We start from the raw sequence: 22948 nt of genomic DNA on the forward strand, positions 1-22948 counted from the left end.
CCTCACAAAGGAAGCAGCACAAAATGGTAGGGTTTGAGGGATGAGAACACATTCTGAAGGATGTAAAGATAATTGGGGGGAGTCTGAAAGCGGACACCATGCCCATTCTCCGGTTGCTGGCTTTGCCCCCAAACTTCTGGTTGCGACAGATATTAGGAAGCATGTGTCGAACAGATCTCATCTTCTGCATTCTCAAAGGGTCTCTGTCCAACATAAACTCGAAACAAAGTCGGAAAACCTACACCTTGAGGAGAATAGTCAGGTACTGAATGTAGGAGTCTAATTTTCCCTTACCTGTGGGCTTTTAGTAATAACATGCAAATTACCAAGGCTCTTTGGGAAGTTAAATGCTTATACTAAGATTAAAAAAAAAAAGTAAAGTAGGAATTATGTACATGAGATATATCCCCTCTAAAGAAAAAACAATTCACTGTTCCTTCTTTACTACTAATAATCCTTATGTTTTCTCGCTGCTTGTAGCTCCTTAATACCGTCTACTTTTCCAGTCTCTCCAGAAATGGTATCAGCCAAGCATTTCTGACTCCAGGGCACATGCTTACATATTCACACACAGTTTAAAAAATATAATACATGACTATTTTCAGTGCCAAATGCAGCTGTAACTATATATTTTTTTTGGACATGTTTTATGTTATAAAGCATGTAAATACTTTATCTCCCTCAAGTTTTCCAGAACTCTATTGGCAGAGTCTTTTTCCTTTCTCTTTCCAAAGCACTGAATACAATTTCCTGAATAGATAGTCAATAAACTTGGTGGCTGAGAGCTCACTCACCTTTTCCCAACATAGTCTTTGGAAATAATTTCATCTCCTTCCAACCAAAAACACCTCTGGCTTCTTTCATTTGCTTATTTCCCTGTAGAGGTATTCCATTTCTCACCCTAAATTTCTGCTTTTCCTTTCTGCTATCACATCTAAAATTCTTGTGTAAGGCCAAAAACTATGTTTACTGATAGCCTACCATAAATCATCCCACACTGCCCTACAGATAATAAATCTTCTGTCCCAATCAGCAAGAAATGAAAGAAGTCTAATTTTCCTGAGCTCCACTTGCCCACGTATAGATATCCCAATTAACTAGGTAGTTTAAAAGCCAAAGCCCTTTAATTAGAACTGTGTTTTCCAAGTGTAATAAAACAATGCACAATCTTTGTTAAGAAGTCATTTTCAGCTTGCTGATCTACAGAGTAGATAGTATACTTAATTTGCTCCAACTATGCAAGTTGTTTTCAGCACATACATAACACAATGCAAAGTATTCTTTGTACTGTGCCCTCAGCAACTGTGCACGCGCATGCGCGCGCGCACGCTCTCTCTCTCTCTCTCTCTCTCCCCAAAGGTATGAAGTTAACTATATCTTGAAAGGAGAAATTATTAACAGCTTCCTCTCGATGTCACATCTGGAACTGTATGCCCAGCTGCTGATGCTACAGATACATTTTACCATCCTGGATGCATCTTTTTAGGCCAGCAAGTCCACCACAACCTTGTAAAGAATCTTGTTTTATGAACTTTTATCACCTGCTGATCCATATTACATATTCCACAGAGTCAAATGAATTTTATGTACTGGCAAACACTTCCCCTCCAAACACTTCTACAGAACTCATCTCTGCCATCCTGTTAGTGCAGACACCATTACTGGAAGGGGTCCTCACAGAAGATTTGATGCTTGGCACCAACTTCTCTTACTAGGTGGGTTACCAGTAGCTGGAGAGTTGCATACAACCATGCTGGGAAGAATGTGGAGGCGAATTCTGGAAAGCATGCCTTTCAGGGCACCTGAGATACGGCTCACACTGGGTCATGGCAGGGATGCCACGAGGAAGGAGGGCCAAAGGACAGCACAAAGACATGGGCAGGAGAGGTATCAAATGGACCTTCTAGCACAGACTCTGATGGCAGCAAACACACACTGAACACTCTGGCCACTTCTAAGAGACAAGGTTCTCGAGAGAAGGCCCTAGGCATTCAGACTCTCATTACTGACCCCAAAGTTTAAAAGTTCTTAAGTTCTTAATCTAACAGGCACCAACCAAGCAGGAAGAAAACCAAATAAAGACCTATTCATATAAAGAAGAGCAAAGTAGAACCTAGCTTTTCGGCAAAAGCTCAGGTTGGTAAATGAATACCACCCACCCCTCAATGGCTACTTCAGACACCACCATTATTAGCTATCCAGAAATCTACCCTGGAAGGGAGAGGATTAGATCCAGAACAGGATTTGACTTCCGATATCATGAAAGAAGAAAAGAAAAGAAAAGAAAAGAAAGAAAGAAAGAAAGAAAGAAAGAAATGAAAGACAAGGCAAGCCACAGTACTCCACGACCCAGAAACATTTCCTGTTAAACAATATAAAATGTCTATCTAGTATTAGCAGTCTCAGAGCAGTTTTACAAATGGCAGCCAAAAAAAAAAAAAAAAAAAAATCTTGGGGAGCAAAAAAGCAAACTATCACAGAAAACTAAAAATTAAATAAGTTCACACTGCTAGGGATTGGTGGCTTAGGTAATTGAACTGAAAGTGAGAATCACAGAAGAGATCTACATAATAATTAGCTGCTGAGTTTTCTTGTGTTGCATACTCCCAAATGGAGTATTTAGCATTCAGCAGACTTATTAACGAATAAATGCCCGACTGGAATTAACTAGCACCTCATTCTGGAAGGCTGCTCTTGGCAAAAATGTAATATCCACAGGGCGAAGCCAGTTGATGGCTGGTATACACTGCAGGCTGGGCTGAGTGTTGCATTCTTTAGAATAATTCATGTTACGTCAAGTTTCAGAGCCACAGGTCCACACCACCTGGACAATATGCAAAGGAAGGATGATGTTTCTAGACCCCAAGAGACAACTTCCCAAACTTCCCGGCTGGTCCCGTGCCTGAAATACAGCCAGTGGAGACTTGCTGTCCCACAGACAGAGCTTCCCTGCTCCGGGGGCTCCCGACACACAGAGGTAAGGAAGCTGGCGTGGCCTGCAGCACTGTCCCTCTGCAGAGACTAGGCGTTTCATCCTCCCCGTGGGAGGCGCCCAGCGGCCTCCCTGGGCCAGTACCCCTTCCTCACGTGCAACAACTGCTCTGTTTCTTTAAATCCAGCCTGCTCCTTAAGGAAACTCCCTGGCAAGTGAAAACAGCAGCAAAGGTAAAAGAATGCCGGGAATTTGGCTGCCGCCTGCAGTATTAGGGAGAACAGCAATTACTCAACTCTCTCCTAGTGTCAGAGGCAGAAATGAGCATGTGAATTTGGGCAAGTTTTGGCCTGTCTTTGCTCAAGCTTCTCCCCTTGTGGTATCTGTCACCTACCTACTCACAGTCATCATAATTAATGAAGTAAAGGAGAAAATGGAGAGAGAGTGAAGGCAGCAGGCCAGCGCGTCCACAGAAGAGAGGTGTAAATTCTACCCGCACTCCAGGCCGGGCCACAGTTACCATGGCTTCAAGATTGCCAGCATTTCAAGACGTCAATAACTTCCCAATAACTGTTTTTGCCCTCTCCACCGCCTCTCAATAAACAGAACTATGTAAAAACCCTTGATCTTTTCCTCCAGGCCCTTCCCGTCGACAGCACTTGGCAAAGAGTCATGTAGACATGACCACTCTTCCCTTCCTTGGCTCTGCAGACACAAGGTAATATTTGACTCCTGTGTACATGTCTCACACATAAACACATAGACCTTACAACCAGAAGGGCCTGGAGATATCATCACTTCAGTTCCTCTGCCTTCAAGTAGGCAACTATTTAACTCCCTTTCCACAAATTAAGGTAAAGTCAAGGGGAGCTGAGGAGGTTTTATTTAAGTTATGGAGCTACTAAGGGATGACAGGAGATCCAGAAGCATGGCTTGTCTCCCGTGTCATGGTATATTCTCACACACAAGAATGTTGTGCTGTTTGTCTTTCTGAACAGCCTCAAATCCTTCCTGAAACAAACTGGAATATATATGAACCCATTCATTCTTTTGATTAAAACATGGAAATTTATTTGGCCTTTCACTTTTATGTCACAGACAGTGGTAATAAATTTTCCTAAACTCTGAAATAGAAGAACTCCGTGGTTCTAAAAAACACACAGTGTACTCAATCTTTCTCAAACCATTTAAGAATCTTTCTATTTTGGTTTTCAGACCCAGAACAATCTACAATTTATCCCCTTTTCCTCTTGCCAGATGTAAATACCCATACCTTCAAAAAAAAAAAGCAATGCTCCCAACTATGGAAGGTGAGGAAAAGAGGAAACCATGTGAAGGTTTTCCAGGTCTGCATTTGACAAGATGATGGAACATTCGGTCTCTGCAGTATTATAAACACACACTGAGGGGACTGAGCACATATGTCCTGTATGTAAGGTTCTTCCCACGTCATGGGTCTGAAGTGGCCCAATGGATTCCTAACATGAAAAGTCTAGTTCAGGTCAAACATCCTTAAGGTAGCTTTACCCTATTCTGGCAGGTCTTTTGGAATCTTAAAAAAGAAGGATCACAACTCTCCAATGTTGAGATGCCTTTTGTTTCATCACAGCCATGAACCGGTTTGCTTGTGGCCTTTGGATTCGAAGCTAAATAAGTTACCTCTCGTAGACCCAGGACTTTGCAGGCTCAGGTTTCATTCTGCCCTGCCAGAAATTCCTTTCTGTTTTGAATCTGAGATGTTTGTTTATGGTTTTTGTTTTGAAATGCTAAATAAGACAGGCACAGTGTCTAGTTACAGCCTATATCTTTTTTTTTTTTTTTTTTCCCCACCTTGCTATAGCCAGAGCTGCTGGTTGTTAAGGACTAAGGACTTTGCTAAAAATTCCAAAGAGCAGACTCTTCAAATTATCTTCCCAGGAACCTGAAATGTAAAATAACACCTTAAAATATAATTAACACTTAATTTGCTTTCTTAAATGTTCATAAGACAAATGTTCCCAGGCTATTTCAAATTAGGGTGTTATTTTTGGATTTGACAAACACATACTTAGACGAAACCCTGAAATTTGAAAGTTGATCTTGCCTTGCTTGTAGGTTACATGTTTGAATACCAGCACTCCTGATGAAAGACAGAAGTACTACAATGCTAGGTGCTAAAAGAGTTTCTGAAAGAAAATTCAACTTCTACGACGTGATAATAAGGTTTGGTTGCCAAAAGAAAATAGAAAAGAGTTGTAAACTATTGATTCCAAAGACTGTACCTTCATCAAGTTCTTTCTCCTTGTTCCGTAAGAGCCAGTAAAAAGCATTTGCCTTGTGAGTCCTCAGACCATATTTACTGGATAAAAATGATACTCATTTGCAGGCATGAAAGAAGGGTGGCAGTTCTAAAGGGACAGGAACTCAGCTATTTTAACTCTAGGGTGTTCTTTCCTAGCCTCCCACTGTAGCACAAAGATGCTGAAGAGAGACCACAAGCCAAGACCACAGGAAAGCGGAAGTATTAGTCCAGAGGACGGACGGATGGAACAGACGGGATCAAGAAAAGCAATGCAGATGTCCTCCGGCCGGACACTACCCCCGGCTCATTCCTAACCTGCCCTTGTCTTTGAGCTGGCTGTGAGTACCACTGCTTCCTTCCTTCCTGCTTCCTTCCTTCCCTAACTGCAGTGACCCCAGCCTTGCTTGCTGACGCTCCTGAGGTCTCCCATGGCTCCAGCGATGGCCAGAAACCCACAGAAAACTTCTAACAATAAAAGGAAATTTAATTTCCTTCCATTATACCATATGCCATCAATATTAAGAGATGTCACCTTTTTAAAAATATTAGTTGGAAGCAGTTCTCTGGCACTATGGATTCCAACCACAAAATCACACAAATGCCCACATTCTGCTGAAACAGGGGCTAGGAATTACATCAGTACTGGATGTCAATGTGAAGGAGGTGTGTGTCACGAAGTGGATTTTTTTTTTAACTTACAGATAAAAAGCTAACAAAGAAGAAAAGGAAAACAGAATGAAAATCAGAATTAACATCATCTTTGAAAAATCTATTTGGTACCAGGAATTATACTAGCCATTATACACACACACCAACACATGTTATCTGTGCAATTTTATATATACATACATACATACACTCTCCAATCCTCTCTATAATATCTACTTCAAAGAAAGCTAGGAGTATTCCACTTTTACAGATGAGGAAACTAAAGGCCAAAACAACCAAGCAAGCTGGTTGTTCAGTTAAAAAATAAGAGCTGAGATCTGAACACAGGTTTGTTGTGTCAAAAAGACCTAATTTCTTTTTCCTAAGACATCATGCACAGAGGCGTGGGAAGCAGGAAGGAGGGGAGCACACCCTCAGATCCCACTTGGTGCTGCACCCCCCACTAAATCCTTCCTGGTAGTCAGAGTTAGTGCCCCTCTTACTTGCTCCTGAGATGCTCAGCACTTCCTTATCTTGGAACTGCACAGCTGTAAGTAACTGTCTTGGATAGAATTGTCTCAGCTACCTGCCATTGGACCATGGCCCCTGAAAGCAGGGTCCCTATCATATTTACTATGGCTGAAAAATAACTACAACAGCAGGGAACATTATCAGGTCTCATACACCGCACTCTGTTCTACATGCTTCATAAGGACTAGCCTTTTGCTACTTAAAAGTGTGGTCCCAGGATCAGCAGCATCTGAGTCACCAGGGGGTTTATCAGAAATGCAGAATTTCAGGCCCCACCCAGACCTCCTGAATTAGAACCACCATGCTGAATGAGATCCCCAGGTGATTCGTGTGCACATTAGAATTTCAGAAGCACAGTTTTATCTCATTTAATCTGCACAGCCAACACACATGTTACCTATTACTGTTTTAGACAGGGAAACTGAGGCTTAGGGAAGCGGCATTCCTGCAGTGTAGCACAAAGACCAGACCCATAGCAGCAAGTACTTGTGGGCGGAAGGATGGCTGGGAAACCGGTAGGAAGGAAAGGTCTGATTACACGTCTGACCTCCGGTTGTGCCTAGTCTGTACCAACTGCAGCGGCAGGTGGGACCAGGGCCCCGACACAGGTGGGCTGCAGCAACACAGGCTGCTTCCTCAGCTCTGGTCAGGCCAAATCCTGCGGTGAGACCAGCAGTGTGGACACTCCAGGGGCCAGAGGCGAACTCTTTTCCCAGAATGTTGGGGAAATGCACAGTCCTGATGATAGTGAGGACAGATGCCCTCCTCTTCCCCAAATGGCGTATCAGCCCACAGGTAAATGGATACCTTCATAGCTCCCACGACTTAATGCAAGAAATTTCAGATTCCTCCCTATTGTTACTCCAAATACACAAACTGTTTAGACAAAGTTAACAAACGGGCATTAGAAAGAAAGGCAGCTAATAGTTTTAGAGGCCCTTAGTTTTTTAACTCAATGCACTTACAGGGCTGGGGAGGAGGGGACCTGAACTCAATAATTTGCTCCCTTTCGAAGAGCCCAAACTCCGTAACTACCGATGATCCATGACTCAGGTAGATGAGGACTAAGCAGAACAGAAGATGCCCATATCAGGTTGTTTCACTTATACTGGTTAGTAGCTTTGTTGTTCTTAAGTATTTACCACCTGCCAGTAATTTTTCTAAGTCCTTCACAGGAATCCATTTGCTGAGTCCCTATAGCAACCCTATTAACCCCACTGCACAGACAGAAAACGGAGATGCACAGAAGTACAGATTTGACTTTGGACACCAAGTTTCTAACAATGATATCTTTTCATCAAAGTATAAATATTTTGCATGAGGAATTAATTGAGGCTGGGGAAGGGAGGTAAAGAACTGAAATCTGTTCAGGAAAAAAGGACCTTTTTAACATTTTTTTTTCATGTGGGCCCAAAATGAACACTCACTAGTGTTTACCTTGAGAGCATTCTTAAATCTAAGTATATTCAACTACTCCTCTGACCACAAGACCGAGGAGGTGTCATTGAAGCACGGAGGTTTCTCATTATTTGACCAGGCTACTGGCCAGGACAAGCAGCAGAGAGTGGGTGAGATTGGAAGGTGCTAGATAAAGGGATGCCTCTCAGCTCACTGCCCACGCTCATCTGCCTAGTGGAACAAGCTAGAACAAGGAGAAAATCACTCTGAAAATGAAACTTGCCGTTTTGAACCACAGCTAGTAAAGCATTAAGAATGTAGCCTCATTCTTAGATGTTGGGAAACACTCTGATAGGTGTTGCACAGGCCCTAAGAAGAATGGGTAGAATCCCGTTCCCCACCCCCACCCCCAAAAAGAGCTCCTATTCTTACTTTTTTTTTTTTTAATTTTTTTTTTCAACGTTTATTTATTTTTGGGACAGAGAGAGACAGAGCATGAACGGGGGAGGGGCAGAGAGAGAGGGAGACACAGAATCGGAAACAGGCTCCAGGCTCTGAGCCATCAGCCCAGAGCCCGACGCGGGGCTCGAACTCACGGACCGCGAGATCGCGACCTGACTGAAGTCGGACGCTTAACCGACTGCGCCACCCAGGCGCCCCTCCTATTCTTACTTTTAAACCTAGTTCAAATTCAAATTCTCCTTTTCAGCTTTGCCACCAGAGCCTGAAAAGATCTTCTCAGATCCTGTGATTCCCAGAACAAATTAGCTACCTATTTCACTCACCACGTAATCATGGATACAGACTTGGGAAATCACTACTACTTGGCTTGAACTTATGTCATCGTGTAGACTTTCTAATGTCTGGCTCCCTATCCTTTATTGAGATTAGAAGGGTAAAAAGGGTAGGGAACACGTTTGAGGGCCTCAAGCTCCCCAGCTGCCCCCTGCCTCAGCAGAAGGCATTGTACAGACCAGAAGGTGGATGAATGAGTGACGGATTTCTATGCCAAGACAAATCAGATCTTTGAAAACTCAGCTTCGGAGAATTCAGCCTCTGAGAAGCCAGGCTTTCAGTTTGTCACTCATGCATGCTTGGCCAGCCCAGTTTCCTCCACAAATAATTGAGCTTTACTCGGGCGTCTCCGAAATCCTGATGCTGCATGGGCCACATATGGAACCCAGCGGTACAGGAACCTGCTTCACCGAACATATTTTACCTTCCAGTCCTCTCATCATTGTCCATAGGATGGCGTTTACATGCTAAATAAAGTGGCACTGCCATCTGCATGTTAGTACTGTCAACTGAAAGCTGTTAAACACGCCCACATTTTCTCAGGAATTCCACAATTAATGTCTGGAATGCGTTTTGGATTATTCTTCAAAGGATGGCACAGTTGCCCTAAGATGAATTCATTATTTTTCCCTTCTTCCATTAGTCATTCTTCGGTCTTCCCACTCTGTTATCCTTGGAGGGTCATCTACTTGTTTCCCCCAACTGAAAACGCCTGTCCCCAGCATCCCCAAGCTGGCCCCCTTTTTTGTCCAAGTAACTACATCTAATCAAGCCCCCAGAACACAGAAACCTGCCCCATCTCACCACATACGGCCTATCATCGGAGGCAATGCCCACAGCTTCAGGATTCTTTGGGCAGTTTTCTTCTTAAATTGACCTGTTCCTAACTGCATTGCCATCATAACTGTTTGTGGATTCTCCTGGTCACTGTTAAGCACGAATTAATGGCAGCAAATATCTCTAGATTTGAGGCTTGCTATTTTTGCCCTTCTGGTACTATGCAATTCGTTTGCCCTTTGCCAAGTGTTTTATGTGACTGGACTCCTGAATAACAGTGAGGATTCTGTAAGCTTGAGAGTCAAAGACAAGGTCACCAAGTCCTGTCATTTGTATATGTGAAGTGAATAGTCTCTCCATATTTCATCAATATTTACTCTGGGGAGGAACTAATTATTTCCTTGTTTACTTGCGCTGGTTTCTCTTCCCATACCCCAGTAAGGTAATTTTATAGGCCCTCTGCTGGCTTCTTTCTCTCTCTGGCATCTAAGAGCTCACTCCACCTGAATGAAGACTTTTGAAATGGAAAGCAAAACACACTCTTCAAAAACAAGGAGTGCCGGGTGTTTCAAGTTTTCTAACACCAATACAGGAGTATTAACTCTGCCCCTCCTGTGTTCTTTTTAATTAGTAAAATTAAAACCCATGGATTCTGGCTTTTTATTTTTTTAATGTTTATTTTTGAGAGAGAGAGAGAGAGAGAGAGAGAGAGAGAGAGAGAGATAGTATGAGCAGGGGAGGGGCTGAGAGAGAGACACAGAACCTGAAGCAGGCTCCAGGCTCTGAGCTGTCAGCACAGAATCTGACGTGGGGCTTGAACCCACAAACTGCGAGATCATGACCTGAGCCAAAGTCCGACGCTTGACTGACTGAGCCACCCAAGGTGCCCCATGGACTCTTGACTTCAAGTCCTACATAACACAGCAAGGAGAGGAGACCCTTGTGGCTTGTGCATAAACAAATGGTTTGGTACATTTTATGGCCTCCTGTGGCCTGACCTCAGATGCTCCACACACTCTCTTCCAAGGAGCCATCATCTCCATCCCTGCCTTCCAGGGTTTAGAAAAAAGAAAAAAACTTTCTAAAGGCCAACCGTTTCAGAAAACAACATTGTTCTTTGCTATAAGCAGCCACGACATAACCACAGGCTGGTTCTCCTCCTCACTGCCCCCATGAAAACCGGGTGGAAGGAAAAGTTAAAAAACCTGTGAGAAATACAAGAACCGTGTTTTGAAGAGACAGTTTGGTAGACGCCGTGGTAAAAACACGGAAAGTTAAGTTCCACAACGATGAAGCTACTGAGTAAGTATGCACTGGGGGAAAAAGTTGGTGCTTACTTATAATAGCGATCACCTGGCTCTTCTACAACAAAGTTCTCAGGGCAAAGCCACTCAGTAATGTCCACCAGGTTCCAAATCACTCTATCCTCACAAACTGTCAAACTCAAGCCATCATCTGCCCTTTCATTACACAGAGAAGGCTGCTCACACTGCCCCCACCTCGCCCTCACCCCTTACAACAGAAGCATAACGTACTATTCTACGTAAGAGGGAAAATGGTCCTTAGACCCCATCTCAAAATAGAATCCCCACCGTACAATCAAAACATTCTTCCTAGAAAATCCCACTTCGGTAATTTTTCAAAACCCTGTCTTTGATCTTCCATACAGTCTTCTTCCTCAGGAGTTCAGAATCCAAACTTGTTTCTCTGGCTTCTAGATGATTTACCCAGAGGCAGGCAGCCCAGCCAAGGAACAAGCCACTTAGGATGTCAGAAAGTGCAACAGGAGACTCACCTAATGAATGGAAACAGTAAAGAGACTTGTGCCCTCCTAGGGGCCAGAAAGCACTTTTTAGACTGAGAGAGAGCAGAGCAAACTTGAGGTACTTGGCTCTATGATCAAGTTTTAAAATGCACTTATGCCAAATAAAAAAATGTTTTAAAGGAATGATTTTTTTCAAAAATTGTTAACGTATATTTTTGAGAGAGAAAGAGAGAGAGCGTGCACACAAGCGGGGGAGGGACAGAGAGAGAGGGAGACACTGAATCCTAAGCAGGCTCCAGGCTCTGAGCTGTCAGCACAGAACCCGACGTGGGGCTCGAACTCACAAACCATGAGATCATGACCTGAGTCGAAGTCGGACGTTTAACCAACTGAGCCACCCAGGTGCCCCTAAGGTAATGATTTAGTTGATAACAACCTAAACAACGCTGAAAAGACCAAGTGTACAGGTCACATGTTTCACAGGACATAACTCTTCACGGTATTTACTCTTCCAGAAATTTTTTTTTCCTTCGCTACTCTCTCTATGGAGAAGATGGTTCATCCATTTGCTCCATGCACATTTAGTGAGAGCCTACTATGGGCTGGTGTGCCTTAAAAACTTATGACAGTGAGCCACAGGTTGTCAGGGGTCCATCGTTACCCCTAGCTTCTCTAATTCACTATGTGAACCACAATTAAAGACATGGTATTTTTTCCCCCGACAAAGCCAGAATGGAGAATAACACAAAAAACTACTACAAGTTGGCAAACGGAACAATGTAACTGGTATTTAATTTATGTCCTCGAAAGCAGGTAGATTAGTCATGATAATGTTTCCATAACATGCAATATGACTTCTCAGTGTAGCCAATTAAATAAGTTTTCAAAACAGTTTTCATTAACAGATACAACCAGTAGGGGTCATTTTAGTGCAAAAATTGCAGCAAAAGAGACTTCGACAAGAATAAAATATATCAATTCCTATTCATGTCAGTTATAATAAACATGCTTCAATGTGTGAATTTCTAAATAAAAATGGAAACTGAGGGAAAGACTAGCCATTGAGAAATTTCTCACAAACAACAAGAAGGCAGAAGGTCAGTACCAAGATAATTACTGACACGTAGAGACTCCTCTAATTCATTAAAAAAAAAAAAAAAAAAGATTAATCCTGTTTCCTGTAAATCTTGTAGTAAAATGAAAATCCTTGAAATTTTAGACACACGACTGACAATATCTGTGTATGTGTCCACTATATTATGCCAGGTAATACTGTTCTTCTCACTTGAGTTTCATGAATTTAGAATACAACTTGACCACTGCTTTTAGAAATCTAAAAATAAAATAATAAATGCCAGACGCCCAATTTGGGCAGCTGAAAACAGTCTTGCTAAATAAGAAGTGTTGCTGGAGAAATGCTAACTGAGATACAGTCATGGGAACAAATACTTCCAAGGATCTTCAAGGCTAATACCAAGTGCACAGGGTGTCACCAAAAAAAAAAAAAAAGAAGCTAAGAGATCCCATCATTTCAGAGGAAGGAAAAGCTCACCGACAAACTGCCAAAATAATTCTATACTGTGATACCGGAAGATTGGTACCAAAACATTTGATTGCCGTGAATGTTCCTGGAGCTTCACATTTCCTTCACCAGAAATGCATCACGAAGAAACAAAACGAGGGTTAGAATCGTTAAAACCTCCAAAAGTCCTTCGCAGGGCATAGCAGTTTCCACTGCATTTAACCTTGTTTCATGTTGCTTGTTCTTTTTAGATTTATGGGAGGCTGGCGTAAGTAAATTATACACTCCAAGTAGCAGGGTTCAAGGATGAATCGTTTAGTCCAACTCATTCAGAATTCTCAAAATCAAACACATAAAATTGTATCAGAAGCTAATCTCCTGGCCATTTTTTCCTGATGTGAGAAATAAAAACACATGTTTTAACGTGGGGCTTAACCCCGGTTGGGAGGCTTTTGTATTTCAGGGCAAAGAAACTCTTCTAACCCAGTCCTAAGGGAGCAGCGCTCCATGGCCCTTCCCTGTAAGAGTTCCCTTCACTCATTACTGCCCACTAGCTTCCAAACCAGGAAAGCCTTTTTGATTTTCCAGAACTGTCCAAACTCTCAAAACCACAGGTATAAATACATGTGTATGTATTTAAAGAAAATCACAGAATTCAAGTCTTTGAATAGACCCATTTTATCCTTAGGATTGCCACCTTCTTTTTCAACACCTCAGCACGATAAACACATGCACCCAGAAAGACGCCTCAGAAGAAACCCTTCCCTGCCTGGTCTCCTGGGTGCTGGCGGTTAGTAAGGCAGGGACCAGGTCAGAGGGCGCCTGTCCCTCCTCCTCGCCGCACCTCCAGAAGTGAGCCAGCTGTGCTCTGCACCAGGATGCCCCGGAACAGCATCATCACCCCAACGTCAGGGATCCCGCTTTTCACTGGTGCTCACCCAGTCCTGCCCGTTAGCCAAATAAAAAAAAAAAAACCTCACTGCCTCTCTCCAGTCCCCAAACCGGACCAAGCACCTGGAGGCCGAGGCAGGCACGCAGGGCTCAGGGCCCACGCCCACCCACAGGGGTCCACCCAACCAGGGGGTGGCTCACTACTCTAACCGCTTTCTCCCTCCGTCAGTCTCCACACCGAGGTGCACAATGCTTCGTGGAGAAAACAGCAGAACGACGCTCGCTGTCAAACAAACAAAAAGAAGGAACCGGCAACACGACACGCAACACGCGGATATCTGGTCTTAAAAGGCAGCCACGAAGAGTCAGCAACAACTTTTCACTCCTAGGTGCGACACCCCCCCCCCGCACCCCCCACCCTCCGCCCCCATTCAGAAGAGAAAGCCTTTGACTGTTTTCAATAGGCAAATAAATGAGTAACCACCGTATGTAACTAACTTCCCCTGGGCTGACATATTCCGGAGCTGAAACTGATTTACATGCGAAAGAGGAGGAAGGGGGTGAAGGAAGAGCGCAAGAAAAAATAATAAAAGAGTCACACAGGGAGTGTGAGCTGAAGACACGTCTCCTGGCCAACAGAAAAGGGACTTCCGAGAACGGTGCGCAGCACTCCGTAGCACACTGCGCTAGTGCGGGGAGGGCGGCAAGGGCTGGACTCCCCGAGGGGCTCGCGACAGCCTCCGCAGTGCCCCCTGCCCGCGGCGCCCCCACCTCGGGGCGCGGGGCCCGCCCCCCCCCCCCCCCCCTTCCCGCAGCCCTAGCCCGAACAGCCACACGTGTGCGGGTCTCTGCGCAGCCACCCCCACTCGCCCGCTCCCACCCACGAGATCCACCCTCGCCCGCGGCCGGCCCAGCGTCCGGGGGAGCGGCGAGCTGGAACCGGGGGACGCGGGGGCCCTCTCCCGGGGGAGGCGGCCCCCTCCTCCCGCGGAGCCCTCTCTCCCCGGGAAAGTCTCGGCCAAACTTTGTTCGGCGCGGCCAGGTGGGAGGGGGCCCGCGGCAGGCGGCCGTACCTTCGCAGACGCCCACTTCGTACTCGGTGATGGAGTCGCCATTGAGCGGGGGGCGGATGACACAGCGCAGCCCCCGGTCGCAGGCTCCGTGGAGCCCGTAGGCGCCGCCGCAGCTCTCGTTCCTCTGGCGGGCGCACATGTAGCAGCAGCCGCAGACGCCCTGCACGATGCTCCCCGGGCAGCTCCTGGGCTCTTCGCACTTGGACTCGTCGCAGGGCAGGCAGACCAGCGCCCGGGTGCCGGAGCGCGCCAGCAGCAGCAGCAGCCCCAGCAGCGAGACCAGGAGGTGCCCGCAGCCGGCCAGCCCCCTGCCCCCCGCCACCAAGTACATCCTCCTGCGCCGCCGCCGCCTCCTCCTCGCAGCCGGGCCGGGAGCGGGGCGGGCGCCCTCCCCTGCGCGGGGCACACGCGCCGCCGCCGCCGCACCCGCAGCCCGCGGTCCTCGCCGCCCCCCTCGGGGCCCCCGGGGCGCGCCTCCCCTCGCGGGGCGAGGCCCCCGCCCCCCCTGCGGGCCGCGCCGACCCCGAGCCCACTAGCGTTGGCGCCAGCGGTGGCTTCCCCTCCTCCTCCTCCTCCCGGGAGGGAGGGGGAAAAAAGAAAAAAAGTTTCCTCCCGGCAGCTCCGGTTCAACCCAAACTTCTGGCGGCGGCGGCGGCTGCGCTGGGCTCCAGCCCCGGCTGGCGGCGCCTCCTCCCTCTCCTCCTGCGCGTCGGCCGGCCCCGCGGCGGTAGTGGCGGCGGCGCAGCCTCCGGGCCGGTCCCCGCCTCCGGAGCCGCCGAGTGGGCGCGGTGGCGCAGCAGAAGGTCCGCGGCGTCCGCTCCGCGCGCCCCGCTCGCCTCACTCCTGCGCGGCTCCTCCGGGCGCTTGTTTATGGCTCGAGCCTCCGCCGCTCGGGCTGCGCCCTCCCCCATCCTACCTCATCCCCCAGACCTCGCCCCCCCCGCGCCGCGCGCCGCTCATTGGCTGCCCCCCCACCCCTCCCGGCCCGGCCGGCCCCCTCCCCTCCCCCGCCCTCCCTCGCGGGCGGCCGGGCCCTTCCTCCCTCACACGCCGCCTCCTCCTCCTCCTCCTCCTCCTCCTCCTTCTCCTTCTCCTTCTCTACCTCCTCCTCCTCCCCCTCCGGCTCCTCTGGCTGGAGCCCGGCGCGCCAAGCCGGCCCTGCGGCCGAGCCTTCGCGCTCCTTCCTGGCGCGGGCTTCGCCGGCGCGCTGCGGCTCCGGCTCCGGCTCGGGGCGCACACGGCGGGCAGGGAGAGGCGCGGCGTCCCAAGCGCCTGTCGGCACCGCGGCCACCGTGGCTGGCCTGGGCGCCTCGAGGGCGAGCTGGCTGCCCCTCCAGAGCCAGTTGTGAGTTCGGAGAGTGGCGGGGACCGCCGAAGCTCGGGGCCGAGGGGGTTGCAGCAGCCTTGCTGGGGCACCCGCGGGATCGGAAAGGGAAGCAAATGCACGGAAACCCCCGCAAACTAGATGAGAATCCATCTTCCACTCGAGCTGGGGTTAGACTTTGTAAAAGATATTATGTAATGGAGTCTCGGGAAGCTCGAGACGCCTCCAGCGAAGCTGCTAGTGAATTAATTAGAGTGCTTTAAATGGTCTAGGTAAATATTTCGCGGGGGGGGGGGGGGCGGGGGAGGCACGCCTGGGGGCTGCTGTAGCTCGGGTTGAATTTTAACTGTCCACATCCTGTGCGTTTGGTGGCTCTGCTGTCTGTGCCGAGGTGCTGTGTGATGGGAGGGGGTGAACGGAAAGTAGCAGAGCTGAATTTCTCTCCCTTGAGTAAGGCCAAATACTGGATTACTACGAGTCTTGACATGATTGGACCCGTGTATCTCGTGCATCATTAATGTCATCTGATATTGTCCTTTTCTCTCCCAAGCTCATGGACAGAAGTGGTGGGTTTTCATGTATTTATCGCAAATGTATTAATAAAGAAGACGTGTGGTAAATATTCTTTGTGATAAACCAGGTAAAGCAGCAACTGAAGTGATGCAAAATGCATTGTGTAAGGGCCTGTTTCTCTTCTGGGGCTGTCAGAGAGCGTTCTCGAAACGACAGACTCTGTCATGACCCACCATTTACAGGATATGTACCAAGGTCAATAAAATTAGTGAATTAACAAAAAGCGACTTGGATCGGTGTGGGGGGAAAAAAAATCCGGTCCTGTGGCAGGTGTGAGGTGGGAATGGCCAGCAGACCTTCTGATCCAAAATAGTCTGGCTGCAGAAAGGTGGCAGCCAAGTGGATCCTGAAAATCGTGACTAATGAACCAAAAGTTAATAACACAGCAGCTTAAGGAGAAAGGAAACAAAGATGCCTTTGAAATCCTCTGTTTGCGGGACAAATTTATACTTATTACAAATATTTTGGATTTAATCACTTGAATTCTGAACCAAAAAGCCAGGGTTACCAGTGGAATATTCTCCAGTCGCTGGCATCCGGAAGCTAAATGTTTCTCCAATCATATTTCTTTGTCCTGAGAAGGGGAAGAGACTCAGTAACTATTAGTGATTATCAGTGAGTGATAGAGAAGATGTTCGACAGGAAAGAGTGGGGATGAACATCCCATTTTCTCAAAGGGTTTAAAGAGTTGTCTGGGATGACACCAGAGATAGTATAGAGACAATTCCTGCAGTTTTGTAGGAGGTCAGGTTAGATGCTCTCTGAAAGACTTCATACACCGAGGTTCTATAGTTATAAGTACTGGGGCGCCTGGGTGGTGCAGTCGGTTAAGTGTCCGACTTCAGCCAGGTCACGATCTCGCGGTCTGTGAGTTTGAGCCCCGAGTCAGGCTCTGGGCTGATGGCTCAGAGCCTGGAGCCTGTTTCCGATTCTGTGTCTCCCTCTCTCTCTGCCCCTCCCCCGTTCATGATCTGTCTCTCTCTGTCCCAAAAATAAATAAACGTTGAGAAAAAAAAAATAAGTATTAAGTGGTGAAGCGATTTAAAATATGCTCAATTTTTCTATTAGCAGAATTCAAGAAAGATAAAGCACACAACACTGTTAAACATGATTGTTTCTTGTACCCCAACAAGGCACCAGCACTACACCGTGGGATTTGCCAACAAACTGTCATCATTGCACTGTGTTAAAAGGCCTTTGCCACTCTTGCAGAGAGGTTATCTATATTTCTGTTCAAATGCAAGTATAAAGACATTATTAAAATGTAGCAGATAACATTGTAGAGCTCAACAGGAAAAACCAAGGTCAGATGATGGGAAAAAAATGCAGGAGTGAGAAAGCCACTGTCATTTGAAAGAAGAATAATCATTATCAAGGGCTTGCTTTCGTATGTGTGTTTTTAAATATTTTTTAAGGCAATATATTAGGGGTTAGGGAAAGCTAGAGATTGAACACAGGCAAGGGACAATGTGGAGGTCACCGTCCATCGTTCCTGGGATTTCAGAGTGAGGTAGATAAACACAAGGCTATAAAGGGAATTCAAGTTAAGCTTCGAAAGGACTGGAGAGATTCTTAAAACTAAGAGGGATGTATCAGCTTAGAAAATTGAAGTCACAAGTGGTTCTTGTGCCATAGACTTCATGGAGAAGCAAAGGAGAAAACAGGAAGAATTACATGAAGCCTGTAACTAGTGGTAATAAGAAACCAGCAAGGGCCTGGCGGCTTATCAGAAACCAGTATGTGAACTAGGAGCTCAGTTATGAAATAGCTGTTTCTTCCCTGGGATCCAGGAGGGACTCTTAGGTGGCCAGAAGCCAAGGCTGAGATTGAGGCTCAAACACAAAAGGATTCCCTCATCTTTAGAGACCAAACTAAAGATACAGAAGAAAGGATAGGTGGGCCCAACATGGTGACAATTGGGGGTCAAGGGAGAGAGTAGACAGAGAGGGATTACAAAGACCCTGAAAGGCATGAAAGTTAGAGTCACACATGGCATATGGTTTAATGCCTCCTCCTCTGGGAAGTGCCCTGGGCTTATTCTCTGATCTACAGCATTTTGTAAATACCTTTGCTTGTAGCATTTATCATGTTATATTATAAAACTTTCTCTAAATAGGTCTGCACCCCATTAAATTGTCAGCTCATTGGAGGGGGCATGACATACTAGAATGTATGCATGCATTAGTGAGTTGAGAAAGAGGCAGAGGGAAGAATTATAGGCAAAAAGATATTTGAACATTCTTGTCTGCAGCCTTTCTCTCTTGCTTTTAGTAAATGCCTCTAAAATAAGCCCTTGGAAGGGTGGTTGGGCAGGAGGGAATCTTCCAAATTGGAAGGAGGCTGGGGGAAGGTGGGGGGAGGGCTTCAAACAAAATCCCACAGATCTAAAAGGAAAGGGAATTAGAATAGTCTGATGGAGGTCTGGAAGCAGAGGCAGTCCGCCCTCTATTGGCCGTTGGGGGTGTTGAATGGGAGGGGTTTGCTAAATTGTTGAAGATGAGTAAAAATCAAATGCCCATTTGAGGACCAAGCAGAAAGTGGAAATGAGAGGGCGATAGACAGACTACTAGTATTAGAGGCCCCCTCCATGGTTCAGTGTCTAGTTCAGCCTCTCTAGCCACACCCCTGGATGTTTGCGTTTTCCTGAAATGAAAAGAAAAATATAGGAGTTGCCTTTGGAGTCTGAAAAACACTTAGAACTGAATTGCATTAGAGAAAGTCTCACTGTTTTCTAAAGATGTTGCATACATAGTAGAAAGATCTATGAAGAAACCGGGACAAGAAGCCTGCTCCTTTCATCTCTTTACCCCCATCGTGCTGGTCCCCCTAAACTGGGATTGCCTTAGTCTTGGGCCATCAGCTTGGGCAGGGAGACCCCTAGTTTGGGGGCTCAGCCATCTGATCTTAGGCTCTGAATCTGGTACTTGGGCTATGTTATCATCACCTAGTATCTAATTTTACTAAGGGAGTTCCTGTCTTATCCCCCCTGCCTGTGTATGGCACTGCTCTGGAGCTATTAGAAGAATAGTAAGGCATATGCACAACACGAGTTCTTCTTAAGGTTTGCCCTAATATCTTGACATTCTCTCTTCCTCTTTCCCTGCCCCCCTCTTTCTTTCATGCTATTTACATAGGTTTGAACAAAGTAGTTATCCTTTCTGAATCAGTTTCTCCTTTGTAAAATGGAGACAAATTTGCATACCAAACCACACAGGGTATCATGTGGATGAAAATCGATGTTCTCCTTTTATATTGTTAGAGTCCTTCTAATGGAGTGTCTCCTCAAGTTTTGTGCCGGAGCTGGAACCCCTGCTCTAGGATATCTCAGCACCTATAGCCTTGCAACATCTGCCGGACCAGATATTTGCCTTTGCTCCCTCTTCTTATGATCCTTCTGTTGGTCCCACTTTGGCAGTCTGTCTAGCCTTGGGGTGGTAGCCTTTGTGATATTTTCTTGGACCTATTCCAGTCTAAGACTTATTTTAAAGGCTAGTTCATTAATAATATTTCAAAGGGTATATCATTAATAATGATGATGATAATAATAGTAATAGCTAACCTTTATAGAGTGACTGCTAATAAGCTCTTCACAAGGGTTGTTTTAATTAATGTACAGAATAGTCCTATAAGGCCAATGCCTGATATTATCTCCAAGGCCTTATGTTGTCTCCACTTTATAGTTGAGGAATCTGAGGCATAGGAGGCCATGTGACTTGCAAGGTCTCAGAGCTCTGTGGATGGATACTGAATTTGGAACCCAGTCATATTCTACCTTAAGGGCCTGTGTATTTAACTGCCTCAGGCAGTGATTTGAGACTGGTGACTTACTTTTCTTTTCTTTTTTTTTTTTTTTTGTGGACCCAACTAAAAATTAGCATCTATGACAAGATCTTGCCTTCTTTGATAACTTGCATATGAAAACTTAAAATAGTGACTAGTGCTTTTCTCAGAATGGAAATAGCTTCATTGTTTTCCTAATTACTGAATAAGAAATATTTATGAAGTGTTTACCATGTGTATATTTACTGAATTATCTGACTATATTACCATGACTAATCTTCACTATAACCTGATGAAATAGAAACATAATTCCCTGCATTTTACAGGTGGGAAACGAGAGGCACCGAAAGGTTAAATAATATGCCCAATGTTACACCTATTTAAAAAGAAAGATTGGGGGGGGCGCCTGGGTGGCTCAGTCGGTTAGGCGCCCGACTTGGGCCCAGGTCATGATCTCACGCCTCGTGGGTTCGAGCCCCGCATCGGGCTCTGTGCTGACAGTGCAGAGCCTGGAGCCTGCTTCACATTCTGTGTCTCCCTCTCTCTCTCTGCCCCTCCCCGGCTCACGCTCTGTCTCTCTCTCTCAAAAATAAAATAAAAATTAAAATAAAATTTCAAAAAGGAAAAATCGGGATTCACACATAGCAGTATGGCTCCAGAATCCACGTTATACACTACTGTTCCTAATATATATTCTTTACAATTACATGCTCATGGGGGTGGTGGGGGAATGACAAATAGAAGTAAGTTTAAAAAAAAGAAATGAAACATCACCCATAATTCCATCATTAAAATATTAACCATTAATAACATTTCTTGTACATCCTTGAAGGCTTATGTTCCCCTTTAAAGAATAAAAATAAAATGGGATATGCTTCCTAGGTTACAAATGTTTTTTCATTTATACACATATATTGATCTTTGGGATAAACACTGCATCCTTTTTATTACTACTGAATATTATTACATTGCGTGGGTATACCGTATTACATTTAGTAACGCCATATTAATATGCCTTTAGGGGTTTTTTCTTTGTTTTACATTTTTACCGTTGTAAACAAAGCTACAGCATATTCTCATTTAGCCAAATTTTCAAACACTTGTCCATGCCGTCCTATAGTAAATTCCTAAAGTGGAATTGTTCATCGTGGGTCAAAAGGTATGTCTTTTTATATTTCAGATTGCCTTCCAGGAACTGTTATCTGCCCACTCCCTCAAATACTTAGTGAAAGTGCTCAACTCATTCTTATAATGTTTATTTTGGAATTGCTTTGTGTAGTCTGATGGGAAAATAAGCTTCATTGTTTAACAGTCGTATATGACTCAACATATTATAACTCAAGTAGATGACCTTCCTCATTCACCAGAGTTGGCTCTAACTTGATTTTTATAATCTCTATCAAATTCATCCTTAAAGGATGGATATTTGTTGGGAATATTTAGAAGAACTGACACATGTTCCAGCGAAAATATGTTTTAAAAAGTTTAAATAATGGTGATCATTTCACATTGTATACAAATATATACATTTTGTATATACAAATATACATTTGTATATACAAATATATATAAATATAGAATCATTATGTAACACCTCTGAAACTAATAAATGTTATATGTCAGTTATATCTCAATAAAAACAAATGGTAGGAATTGGTGGTTTCCATGGAACCAGCATTCAGCTTTTCCAAGTAACTGCTGACAAGGAGACCTCATTTATTTCAATTGTAAATTCTGCTATGATAATGCTCATCAGAATACTGGTATTTTTATATGCACATCCTATATATCATACAGATGTTTGTCACGGAAATGAGAGTTTATTACTTATGTTCTGGGGTAAATGGTAGTGCTCACCAATTTCTACGTTCCTTCTTTTCATTCTGGACATACAACTAGACCATACTTACCATCTTCCTTGAAGTTAGATGGGGCCATTGAATGTGGATGGAAATGTGAATGGATGGAATAGGCTGGCCTCTAAAACCTCTCCACAATCCTGCATCGTTTTTTATTCTGCTAGCTGGCTGCAAAGCATACCACAGAGGACCCGAGGTTCTAGAGGATTTGGAACCACTACAGGGAGAGATCCTGGATCCTTCAATGACTGACAAAAGCTGACTTCCTATGTATGGACATATTCACATACATATATACCTCACTGAAATCTCAGTGGATGGTTGCCGTTAGTGAGAAATGAATCTTTACTATGATAACTCACTGAGACTTGTGGCTTGTTTGTTATAGCAGTTAGTTTATCCTAACATCTTATTTTAGCCTAAACAGAAATAATATTAATTGTTTATTCAGGCCCTAGCTATTATTATATGTTCTCAGACAAAATGCCATTTTGACATGGACTTATAATCAATGTGCATTTGTTTGTTTGACTACAAAATGATGTAAAATGATCATGTTACCAATTCTGGCATTTACATGTCTTTTATTATTATAATGTTCTAAGAAGATCTTAGCATTTTGTTGGCACTGATTAGTGGCAATTAAAATAAGTAGCATTTGGGGCGCCTGGGTGGTGCAGTCGGTTAAGCGTCCGACTTCAGCCAGGTCACGATCTCGCGGTCCGTGAGTTTGAGCCCCGCGTCAGGCTCTGGGCTGATGGCTCAGAGCCTGGAGCCTGTTTCTGATTCTGTGTCTCCC

The 22948-nt window shown here is 45.2% G+C and overlaps 1 protein-coding gene across 7 annotated transcripts in view; it reads right to left on the reverse strand.

Moving 5' to 3' along the window:
* The window catches only part of CRIM1 (cysteine rich transmembrane BMP regulator 1), a 191746-nt gene extending 176725 nt beyond the window's left edge, over positions 1–15021 (reverse strand). For all 7 annotated transcript variants that reach the window (XM_045447166.1, XM_045447164.1, XM_045447160.1 and 4 more), the window contains exon 1: positions 14614–15021. In XM_045447166.1, the coding sequence (XP_045303122.1) occupies positions 14614–14944 (331 nt within the window). In that variant the 5' untranslated portion in view covers positions 14945–15021. The remainder of the gene's footprint in view (positions 1–14613) is intronic.
* Between the last annotated feature and the right edge of the window lie 7927 nt (positions 15022–22948).

This window comes from Leopardus geoffroyi, chromosome A3 (assembly GCF_018350155.1).
Source record: "Leopardus geoffroyi isolate Oge1 chromosome A3, O.geoffroyi_Oge1_pat1.0, whole genome shotgun sequence".
NCBI classification, from domain to species: Eukaryota; Metazoa; Chordata; class Mammalia; order Carnivora; family Felidae; genus Leopardus; species Leopardus geoffroyi.